The 12,085-nt window shown below is 50.6% G+C and overlaps 1 protein-coding gene across 1 annotated transcript; it reads left to right on the top strand.

The window, feature by feature from the left end:
* Nucleotides 1-6,231: 6,231 nt before the first annotated feature.
* Nucleotides 6,232-11,224, top strand: RPS7 (ribosomal protein S7). Its single transcript, XM_043453622.1, has 7 exons — nt 6,232-6,365; nt 6,528-6,610; nt 6,705-6,776; nt 6,913-7,056; nt 7,960-8,024; nt 10,523-10,673; nt 11,108-11,224. Exons 2-7 carry the CDS (start codon nt 6,536-6,538, stop codon nt 11,183-11,185), a joined length of 585 nt encoding a protein of 194 aa, XP_043309557.1. The 5' UTR covers nt 6,232-6,365; nt 6,528-6,535; the 3' UTR covers nt 11,186-11,224.
* Nucleotides 11,225-12,085: the final 861 nt, after the last annotated feature.

The following is a 12,085-nucleotide window of genomic DNA, read 5'->3' as shown; positions in this document are numbered from 1 at the left end:
TGACCCCGAATAACCCCATCTTTGCTGGAGAAATACCTGGCAGTCTGTTTGTTTAAGGCCATCACTTTTCTTGTCCCTACAGGGGCCAGAGAAGGCTCCAGAGCATGTCTAGTATTGCAGCCACGCATTCCGGGAAACACTCACTCAGAAGGACAATGCAGATAGTGGAGTGCAGTTTGTTACACCAGCGGGGCCAAGGCAGAATCTCCTCTTAGCCAAGGACCTCGACCAGTTTTCATGAAAACCTTATATACCCTAAGCGTACGTGCCCAAATCCACCTCCCCTAATTCCCTGAAACTAGTCTGAATAAAGGAAAAGAAAGATACACTCAAACTTAACCCATGATTCATATGCCTTAAGCCTAGGTAGTTAACAGTGGACAATTATCAATAGGCCTGTGGTCATACCCCCAATAAGCTTAATAGAATTTATGATTCTATTTGGTTACACAGATAATTAGGGTATTCTTTTAGGCTACAGAGAGTCTAGGTATGAGCCCTGAGGCTCTTCCTTCCGGGGGCCTGGTTTTCCAGTTGGTATGTTTCCATAGATACTGGGCATGTAGCTCAAAATTCACAGTCTGGCCCAAGATGGAGTCCTGCTTTCAAGATGGAGCCTATTCTGTCTGTTTCCTCCTTCACTGGGTGAGCAAGGAGAGGTGGTACCCATGTTGCCCCATTGGGCTCACTGCTTTCCCTGCTGACCCTGGAGTTTGAAGGTACATCTTTCTTGTGGATCCATGCTCACAGCCTCTTTGTGTGTGAGGTCCTCCAGGCTTTATGTGGGATCTCTGTAAAGGCTTCTTTCCAGTTCAGGCCTTGCTCTGTATGTGAGTTTGCCTTTGGCACTTCAGTCTCATCTTGAGATCAGACCATTTCAACCAAAGCTGGCTGAAAATGCCACTGGCCTGGTTCCTGGGAAGGGGTGTTTCAGACAATGGGGGCTTCCCAGATGGCTCAGTGGGTAAAGAATCTGCCTCCAATGCAAGAGATGCAGGAGCCGTGGGTTTGATCCCTGAGTTGGGAAGCTCTCCCAGAGGAGGAAATGGCAACCCACTCCAGTATACTTGCCTGGGAAACCCCACGGACGGAGGAGCCGGGTGGGCTACAGTCCAAAGGGTCCCAAAGACTTAGCGCAGCACATAGCACAAATTCAGACAAAGTAGTGCTGAGTTTTTCCGCCTTTGGCCTTTTCCTTCTGGACAGAGACATTATTGCACTGCCAACTGGGGAAAATTGAAAGCAAAAGGAGAAGAGGGCGATAGAGGATGAGATGGTTGGATGGCATCAGAACTCAACAGACATGAGTTTGAGCCAGCTCTGGGAGATCGTGAAGGACAGGGAAGCCTGGTGTGCTGCAAAGAGTTGGAAGACAAGACTTAGCAACTGAACACCAACTGTGTATGGGAAGATGCAAGAGTCTGGGCTCATTGAAATCATTCCTTTCATATGCATCTCAGTATTTTCACACCCTGATTTCCTCAGGGCTCACTATAAGGAGAAGCTGCAGTCTGATAGCTTCCCCTGGCTGATACTGTTTCCTTCCTGAGTTCCCTCAGGGCTGGCCAACTCACCTTCAGAGCTGGCTGCAATTGCTGATGACTGTGACATTCTTTGTTTACTGATGTGGCAGGCAATATTCCATTTCTCAATATCTCCATTTCTTTAGTATTCCAGTTAATGAAACAGGCCAGTACCTTATCCCTTTCACTTGAAAGAAAAACAATTCAGGGACAGTAACGCCTCAGGATTTTACTGAGAGTCCTCATTCTTCACAAATTCTGAAGGCTGACCCGGGTGTTACACACTTCCCAAGGTTCTACTCTGTTGCAACATATAGATTTGCTTCTTTGCTCTCCTTCTTGAGCCTCCCCTCAGGAAGACAGCATCCACTTGCTAATGCTTTTATCCATAAAGGGACCTAGGATTACCAAAGAAAAACAGCAGTTTTTCCAAGCCAAGGCTCGACACTTAAGGCATCTGCTATCAGAACAGATGAAAAACCTGACCTCTCTAGCACTGAGTGACCTTCCTCTGACTTCTGGAAAGTAGATCTTCCTAAAGAAGGGGTGCTTTGTTGTTCACCCCCCCTCAACAGACACTGCTCTCCGGATCACGGCCCAGATGTCCTTTAATCCTGGGACGTACAAGCTCTGTTTCCACGTAGTACTTTCCTCCTGCAGGAACTCGAAATAATGTACTGACTTGAAGGTTCCTGTGGAATCTTCTTAAAAATACATCTTTTAATGTTCTGAACATTAAAAGGATAATAAGGGAATATTATGAACAATTCTACTGGCATAAATTCAACAATTTAAATGAAATGTACCAAACTGCCAAATTTCATCCAATATGAAATAATCTAAATATCCTTGTAACTTTTAAAGAAATGGAATTCATCATAGTAAAAACCCCCAGAAAAAGAAATCTCCAGCCCTGATAATTTCACAGCTGAATTCAACCAAATGTTTGAAGAATTAACACTGATTCTACCCAACTGTTTTCAGAAAATACAAGACAAGGGAGCACTTCCCAACTTATTTTATGCTGGTATTAACCTAAAACCAAAACCTGACCAAAACAGTACAAAAAAACAAAACTAGAGACCAATGTCTCTTGTGAATAGACATTAAAAATCCTCAACAAAATATTAATAAGTGGATGATAAACTAAATGAGACTAAGATGATGAGCCCAGTGAGAAAGAATTATACCCCATTACCAAGCAGGGTTTATTCCAGACACTCAAGGAAGGTGCAATATTTGAAAACCCATTAAAGTAGTCTACAACATTAACAGGCTAGGAAGAAAAACTCACATGATTATACTAATTGATGCATAAAATGCACTTGACATAATCCCATTTATGATAAAAACCCAGAAAACAGGGATAGAAGGGAAATTCCTCAAAAATAAAAAACATCTACAAACACTTAATGCTGACATCATACTCACCGATGTGATGAAAGAGTGCTTTCCCCGAAGATGGGGAACAAGGCAAGAATGTCCTCTCCCACCAGGCCTTCCAACAAAGTCCTGGAGACCAGAAAGAATGACTGGATGAACTTCAGAGTGCTGCTTTCGTGGAGTGGGAGACACAGAAGCCAGGTGGAAAAAGTGGGCAAAGGAATGGAAATGGTTCATCAAGGGGGTTTGAAATGATGACCCAGGTAAGATCACAGGTCAGCTCTATTTTCTCTCTTCCACAAGTTCCAAGCTGACTCCAGTGAGATTATCAGTTGACCCCTCTCCCCCTAACATTAGAGAAGTATCAGTTCAGTTCAGTCACTCAGTCGTGTCTGACTCTTTGTGACCCCAGGAGCTGCAGCACCCCAGGCCTCCCTGTCCATCACCAACTCCCGGAGCCTATGCAAACTCATGTCCATTGAGTCGGTGATGCCATCCAACCATTTCATCCTCTGTCATCCCCTTTTCCTCCTGCCTTCAATCTTTCCCAGCATCAAGGTCTTTTCCAATGAGTCAGCCCTTTGCATCAGGTGGCCAAATTATTAGAGTTTCACCTTCAACATCAGTCCTTCCAATGAACGCCCAGGACTGATCTCCTGTAGGATGGACTGGTTGGATCTCCTTGCAGTCCAAGGGACTGTCAAGAGTCTTCTCCAACACCACAGTTCAAAAGCATCAATTCTTCCCCACTCAGCTTTCTTTATAGTCCAACTCTCACATCCATACATGACTACTGGAAAAACCATAGCCTTGATTAGATGAACCTTTGTTGGCAAAATAATGTCTCTGCTTTTTAATATGCTGTCTAGGTTGGTCATAGCTTTCCTACCAAGGAGTAAGCATCTTTTAATTTCACGGCTGCAATCACATAGAGAATATACATAGCTTTAAAAATCTGAAATGAACACAATCTTAGTAAAGGTTGCTTGAAATCTTAGAAATCACCTAGTGTAACATTCTTGGAGAAGGCAATGGCAACCCACTCCAGAACTCTTGCCTGGGAAAATCCCATGGATGGAGGAGCCTGGTAGGCTGCAGTCCATGGGGTCCCACAGAGTCAGACGCGACTGAGCGACTTCACTTTCACTTTTCACTTTCATGCATTGGAGAAGGAAATGGCAACCCACTCCAGTGTTCTTGCCCAGAGAATCCTAGGGATGGTGGAGCCTGGTGGGCTGCCGTCTATAGGGTCGGACACGACTGAAGCAACTTCGCAGCCACAGCAGCAGTGTAATGTTCTAAGCATTTTCCACAGCACCTGGCCCATGTGGATAATTGCTCTGGTAAATTCGACAGATGAGGAAACTGAAGTTCAAGTAGATTATCTCCCCACAGCCAGATACTGTTTGCTAGGTTGGAAATGCCCTTCTCCCTAGTGACTCTTTGGAACCCCATGGACCGCAGAACGCCAGGCTTCCCTGTCCATCACAAACTCCCGAAGCTTGCTCAAACTCACGTCCATCGAGTCAATGATGCCATCCAACCATCTCATCCTCTGTCCTCCCCTTCTCCTCACCACAGATTAATTTCATCTCTTCCACAGAATTCCCTGGTTTCTTAAAGCATGAGTCCTCCTGCCCCCCTTTACTCATCTTACCCGTGTGTACTGTTATAACTTGTCATTCTATACTCAGTCATACAATTTATGTTTTCTTCACTAAACTTCCTTGGTGAGCTTCCCTGGTGGCTCAGCTGGTAAAGAATCCACCTGCAGTGTGGGAGACCTGGGTTCGATCCCTGGGTTGGGAAGATCCCCTGGAGAAGGGAGAGGCTACCCACTCCAGTATTCTGGTCTGGAGAGTTCCATGGACTGTGTAGTCCATGGGGTTGCAGAGAGTCGGACACGACTGAGCGACTCTCACTTTCACTCTCTAAACTGCCATCTCCCAAGGGCAAGGGTCCAGTGGGTTTTCCTTATAGCTAGTACAGAACACACACCTAGACAATTATTTGTGAATTGTATTTTTCGCTCCTCTCTAGGGCAGGAAGTCCTTTACACACGTGTTTCAAGTGACAGGATAGTAAGCATTTTTCCAATAAAAAATTCTTCTGTGTTGAATTCTTGACCCACTCTCAGGCCATTTGCCATCTCCGAATCTTTCACCACACCTTGACTAAATTCAGCTTGAGCCCTGACTTTCCCTAAGCATCCCTTGTCCTCTTCCTGGAATCGCGCCCTGTTTGGCCCCAGGTCTTTGCAGATGGTGACTGCAGCCATGAAATTAAAAGACGTTTGCTCCTTGGAAGGAAAGTTATGACCAACCTAAACAGCATATTAAAAAGCAGGGACATTACTTTGCCAACAAAGGTCTGTCTAGTCAAAGCTATCGTTTCTCCAGTGGTCATGTATGGATGTGAGAGTTGGACTATAAAGAGAGCTGAGCACTGAAGAATTGATGCTTTTGAACTGTGGTGTGGAGAAGACTCTTGAGAGTCCCTTGGACTGCAAGGAGATCCAGCCAGTCCATCCTAAAGGAGATCAGTCCTGGGTGTTCATTGGAAGGACTGATGGTGAATCTCCAATACTTTGGCCACCTGATGCAAAGAACTGACTTATTGGAAAAGACCCTGATGCTGGGAAAGATTGAAGGCAGGAGGAGAAGGGGATGACAGAGGATGAGATGGTTGGATGGCATCACGGACTCAATGGACACGAGTTTGAGTAAACTCTGGGAGTCGGTGATGGACAGGGAAGCCTGGCGTGCTGCGGTCCATGGGGTCGCAAAGAGTCGGACAAGACTGAGCAACTGAACTGAGCTGAACTTCCCCTCTTGGGGTGGCTTTTCAGCTCCAGGCCGCCTCCAGCACAGGTGTTTCTAGACGTCTCAGAATCGTCGGCCGCACCAAGCAGTCGATACTAGAGCCCACTGTGGTTTGGAAAACCACGTTTATTCGTAAAGCAATTCGTTCCCAAAGCGCTTTCACAAGCATCTCATTTGGTCCTCCACAGCCCAAACGGAACCCAAGTCTCCGGTTCGTTTCCATTGCTTCAGCTGGGACGTTAAGCTTCCTCGTGTTAAGTTATGCTTCTGGTCCTGTCTCCGGGTGTAGCCCAAGCTGTTTTCCTCGGGCTGACCTGGGTCGCCCGACAGACTCCCGCCGGGCCCGCCCACCACCCGCTTGGAACCTCGATAGCCCACACGAGAATTCCCGCGAGCAGCGGAGACAAGGATAACTGCCGAGCCGAAAAGCCTTCCCAGTTTTCCGGCCCTCAGGAGCCCATTCCGGGGACTCTCTAGGCTGCCTCCGCGTCTCAGTGGTTCTTCCGGTTTCTCTACTCGCGCTATTCCCGCCTCTTCCCCTCCGCCGCCGGGATTTAACGAACTCTCGCGAGGTTTAGGCCTCTTCCTAGGCCTGTTCGAGTCGGCAGCGGCAAGAACCTTTGGCCGCCTCTGCAAGGTACGTGATTCGTGGGCGCCTTGCCGGTCCGCCGGCTTCGGGGGGCACACGTCTGGGGCCCCCGGGTGGGGATGCGGCCGATTGTCCGGCCCGGGGGCCCCGATGGCTTGTGCGGGGGGAGGATGGGGCCGGCCGCTCCCTCTGAGCACCCTGTGCTTCCAGGTCCCGGCATGTTCAGCTCCAGCGCCAAGATCGTCAAGCCCAACGGCGAGAAGCCGGACGAGTTCGAGTCGGGCATCTCCCAGGTGAGGGGGCGGGCGAGCCGAGGTCCCGACGGGGGTCGGGGTGAATGAAGGCTGCGCGCGCTGAACATGGGCTGCGCCCTCTGCCGCCCCGCAGGCCCTGCTGGAGCTGGAGATGAACTCGGACCTCAAGGCGCAGCTGCGGGAGCTGAACATCACGGCCGCCAAGGCAAGGGGGGCCCCCGGGGTGGGCTTCGGGTCCCCCCAGGACGGGGCGGGGCTCGGGCACGTGCGCGGGCCGCTGGGAGGGCCGGGGCCACTCTCCCCGCCTGACTTCATCTGTTCTCTTCCCGCTTCGACACTAGGAGATCGAAGTTGGCGGTGGCCGGAAAGCTATCATCATCTTCGTCCCCGTCCCGCAGCTGAAGTCTTTCCAGAAAATCCAGGTGCGCCTGGTGCGCGAGCTGGAGAAGAAGTTCAGCGGGAAGCACGTCGTCTTCATTGCCCAGGTGCGCCCGCGGGGCACGTCGTGTCGGGTCGCTGGAGTGAGGGCTTGTGTTGGTAGAGTCACTTGCACCAGGTTAAAGAGATAAGGGGTACTGCTGCTGGCTGGCCACCTGTTGGGAAGACCTGACTCATTGGAAAACACCCTGATGCTGGGAAAGATTGAAGGCGGGAGGAGAAGGGGACGACAGAGGAAGAGATGGTTGGGTGGCATCACCGACTGGATGGACATGAGTTCGAGTAAGCTCTGGGAGATGGTAGCCTGGTGTGTTGCGGTCCATGGGGTCGCAAAGGGTCGGACACGACTGAGCAAGGGAACTGAGCTAAACTGCTGTTAATGTTGAAGCGGCCTCAGTGCCTGCCTTGGCTGCAGTGCCATAAGGGCAGTGGGTTGTGCAGAGGTGATGAAGGTAAGATGTGAACTTGGCGCTTGCTCCGCCTGGTGGGATTTCTCAGCAGGCTCACACCATCCTGGGGAATTACATGTAGATGTTGGGAGGAAAAGGCATGCTAAGGAATGGTTGATAGGGTAAGGAGAAAATGGTTAAGAGGCTGTTCTTGTTTTTTAAGTTAGATTGGGCCTTCCTGCAGACAGAAATCTATAGGACTTAAGTGCTTGACTAATGAGGAAGTCAAGGAGTAGTGTTCTGACCTGGTACCTGTAAGTGGGTGGTGGCTTGGATGAAATGTGAACAGGCATGTAATAGTGGGGATCAGTCACATTTCTCCAGTTACATTTTAATAGAAGCTGTGGGTTCTGAAAGAATAAATGAAGTCAGGAAGTACTTCAGAGATTCTTACTTACTTGTTGGGTCTAGGTTTAACTTTCTGGAGCTTTGAATTTATTCAGCCATTAAGTCCTTTGTTTGTTGTTAAAAGTTTGTTGCATGATAATTTTTCCCTTACAGAGGAGAATTCTGCCTAAGCCAACTCGAAAAAGCCGTACGAAAAATAAGCAGAAACGTCCCAGGAGGTAGGTTTTATCAGCATCAAAAATGTTGATTGGCATGGGTTGTTTATAGTAGGATTTATAGTAAGTTTTTTAAAATTAAGTGTGGATGATGGAGGAAAGCCGTTCACATGGGGATTTTTATCAAGTAACGTGGTTTCTGTAACTGTGTGAAATGTTTCAAGGTTGATTCTGGAGGTGAGAATTACAGACAGTCACGCAGGTGGCTGTGCTCACAGAGGTGAGACTTTGATCCGGCTCTTCGGGTGAAGGGTGGGAGCAGTGAGGAGGCAGCTGGTTGAGTGTGGTGGGGTGAAGCACGCCGGTGTGGAGGTGGGCAGTACGTGTGTGCTGTTTTTACTTTTGCTGTGGATTTGAGGTTGGAAAACTGGGCTTGTCTGTTGGCTCATGGCACAGGTTAAAGGTGTTGCTGGCGTTTTGCTTTTTTTTTTATTGTTGCTGGCATTTTAGATGCATGTTTTATGAACTTGATTGACTTGCAGGTTATCTGCCGTAAACTATAGATACTGGAGGTTGGCTCCTTGGTTGGCTTACTGGTATTTTGTTGAAGTCGCTGATTCCACACACCTGGTTTATTGGGTCCCTGCAGGCCCTGCGCTTGGGCAGTTTGAGGAAGGACTTGAGCATCCCTGCCGACGGGGTTAGGGCATCACTCATCCTCCATTCAGCTGGTGTTCGCTGGTGCTGGCGTCTGAACTCAGTCTTGTCTTGAACCAGGGAGTGCCTGGAAGCAGGGCGTGAGGGGTCTGCAGTGTTGTGGACAGGTGTTGCCGGTGCCAGTGTGGAGGATGGAGAGGCAGTGGGGAGGCTGGAGAGGCAGGTGCCGGGTGTTATGGAACTTGCACTGTAACTGCTTTGATCTTGTTTTCAGGGCAGTTGGAGTAGCACTGAAATGTAGAACTTCTTTGGGGAACGTCTATTCTGGATAGTTGGCAGGAGATCAAACACAGGGATAATCAAGAACGTTTAGTTTATTAACGCTGATACTTAAGTAGTTCTGTAGCCTCGGCTCTGACAACCTGAATTAGTACTTGAATATAAAAGCAGACACAGTGAAGGTCCTTTGCTCTGCACACAGTGAAGGCGCTGACCCCCAGATCTGTAGCCGTGGTTCTCCCTCGTCCCAAACCTGTCTCCACTTCTCAGCTGATGACATCAGCCTGTCCCAGTGACCTGGTCCAGACCCGAGAGTCTTCCTTTCCCCTGCACTGAGCGATCCCACCCATGTCCAGTCTGCTTTCCTGCCTTCGGCTTCTTTTCCTTCTCGGTGCTCATCTTTGTCCTGCATGAGTTACATGCAGGGTTCCGGTTACTTTCCTTCTGAAGCAGACTAGTTCTGCTGCTTCGTGATTGTTAAGTTGTGCTGCCATTGCTTTCCCTGACAGAGATTTTAGATCGGGCTAGAATTTGAGATCAGCTTGGATTACATTCTACTCTGTGGTTTGTTTTTTGTTTTTTTTTAACTCTGTTTTGAAGGAAATAATTAACTGTCCATGGTGCTTTCCTAACCCGTAAGGGTGTGCTTAGCCAGTGGTTAGCAGCCATTCAGCGACGGGGCTGGCTGTCTGATTTGTTTGCTGGGAGATGAGGAAGCTGCTCTTGGTCTTGGAGCAGTGAGGCTTTGCGGTCATTTAGGAGCCCCTTCTGTGTGCGGAGCTGCTGGACAGGAAGAAACGGACATGCTGTCTGAGCCACTGAGGGGTGAATAAGACTTGGACGCGTTCCGTAATAAAAGGGAGCCCTGCAAACACTGGGAATGAGAACAGTCTCTTAATTCTCTAATTCCTGGTATCCTGCGATACAAAGCTGATAGGCTAGAAGTTTGGGGTTAATTGAACCTTGTCAGGCAGCCAGATGGGTTGTGAACTTGGAGTCCTATCCAGGAGAGGAGCAAGGCTCCCTTGGCAGTCTGATGGGGTGGGCTGAAATTGGGACCCTCATGGGAGGGGCTGCATTCTAGAGTCTGGGATAGAGCAGTGTCCTTTGGGTGGGGTGTTGCCTCGTTCCACCTCAGTAACAGTGAGGGGCTTTGGTGCATCTTAGAGGCCAGGGAGCCCTCAAAGGGTCTTGGGTAGGTAAAGCCTGTGGTGGTATCTGTAATCATTTGACAACACTGGAGAAGATTGTTTTGGAAAAGAGGTTACTGTAGTGATTTCGTTGAGAATCATGTGAATGACAACCTAAAGGTGTGTCCAAAAGTAAAAGTCATCACCAATGTCCTTTTCCTGGAGACGATCACTGCTGACAGCTGGTGTGTGTGGTTTACAACCCGCCGAGCTTTTGAAGTGAGATGGTAGCGAGTGTGTCTGCCTCTCCTCGTGTGACGTCAGCTCTGCTGTGACACATGAGCCGGAAGGGTGTAACTCATGTTATAAAGCTGACGTTGCTGTGGCTTCAGGAACCTGGCGCGCCCACTCGGGGGTTGACTTGCGGAGGTGCCCTGGGGTTCCCAGGGGGCAGACCTTGCTGGGTTTCTCACCTCTGTCGCTGTGTTCCTCAAGCCGCACTCTGACCGCCGTGCACGACGCCATCCTGGAGGACTTGGTTTTCCCCAGTGAGATCGTGGGCAAGAGGATCCGCGTGAAGCTGGACGGCAGCCGACTCATAAAGGTCCACTTGGACAAGGCTCAGCAGAACAACGTGGAGCACAAGGTATTGGGCCGGCCTCCCGGGGAGAGGCCCAGACGCAGACCCGGCGGAGCGCAGCCCGGCGCTCCCCGTCGGCTCCGGACCCCGCCTGTGGGCCTGGCGCCGACGGCCTTGTGGGCTGTAGATCAGGTTAAACTGGCAGATGTTTTAACACTGGAGTTGTTTTAAATTGTTAGGAGAAATGGAAGTGAAGTAATTCTCTGGTGTGTTAGGCTGAACTTAGGGCTGGGTGGTGGTCAGTATAGACCCTGGGGAGAGCTGTCCTTTTGCTTCATTCCCGGTAAACCGTCACCGAGGGTCTCCGAGTGCCCCAGCGGAGCCGCGCTTGGTGAGGGTGTGGAGTTCTTTCCCCACACCAGAGACGGGCTTGCCCCGTTTGGGACTGCAGACGGCACGTCCCCTGTCTTTGTTGTGACGATTTATCTCTTCTCTCGTAGGTTGAAACATTTTCTGGTGTCTATAAGAAGCTCACGGGCAAGGACGTTAATTTTGAATTCCCAGAGTTTCAGTTGTAGACAAATGACTAAATAAAACATTCACAGTACTGTTCTGGGCGTGGCTTTCGGACCTGCAGAGCTGTCCGGATTTCCGCAGCGCTTCCTGCCCGGGTGGGGGCCTTGGACCCACGGCTTGTGGTCGGGGCCCTGTGTCGGTCTCAGGTGCACGGCACAGTGGCCCCCTTACACGTGCGTCCGTGTTTCTGGTTCCCGCCCCTCGTAGGTGGTCACACGCATGGGTGTAGTTCACGTTTCCTCTGTTACACAGCGGAGCCCACTTTTAAACCGCTGGGTTTGTCTTGGGGTCCGTGACTGGCCGAGGGCCCCGCTGCCTCAGCCCCCTGGTGGACTGACCACCCCCGAGGCCGCCCCTGCTCCTCCCATCCTTCCTCCCTCGTGGCCTGAGGAGCCTCACCTTGGGCCTGTGGGCCAGGTCTCCCTTCAGTGATGGGTGGTTTGTTGACTTGTTCTGTGCTGGACCAGGAAGGTGGGCAACAAGGGAGGGGGCGGGAGTCAGCTGCCTTTGAGAGCCGCCTCCCGTGGGGGCCCTGTGGTGGGGCCTGCACTGGCAGCCACAAGCCCGGAGCTCGCTGGAGGGAAACACCTGGGTCCCCGCCCGGCCGCCCGAAGCTGAAGCTGCAGGGATGGGCCATCTCCAGGGTTTCAAAGTCCTCCGGCCGATTGTGAGCCGCCTCCCATCATGACCTCGGGACCTTCCGGTGTCACGTGCCGTGACGCCTCTCACCACCACAGGGCCCTGTGCGCTCCACGTTCGCGTCCTCGCCCGTGCTGGCTGGGCGCCTGTGTCGGGCTAGCGGGGCGGGTGGCCTGGTGTCCCTCTGCCACCAGGAGCTCTGGAGAAGTGAGCCTTGAGGGGAGGGCGGGCGAGGTTGACGTCCTCGTGGACAAAGTGTCCGG

The sequence above is a fragment of the Cervus canadensis genome, chromosome 30 (genome assembly GCF_019320065.1).
Source record: "Cervus canadensis isolate Bull #8, Minnesota chromosome 30, ASM1932006v1, whole genome shotgun sequence".
Taxonomy (NCBI): Eukaryota; Metazoa; Chordata; class Mammalia; order Artiodactyla; family Cervidae; genus Cervus; species Cervus canadensis.
The sequence above is the reverse complement of the archived record's forward strand: the minus strand, read 5'-3'. Positions and strand labels throughout refer to the sequence as shown.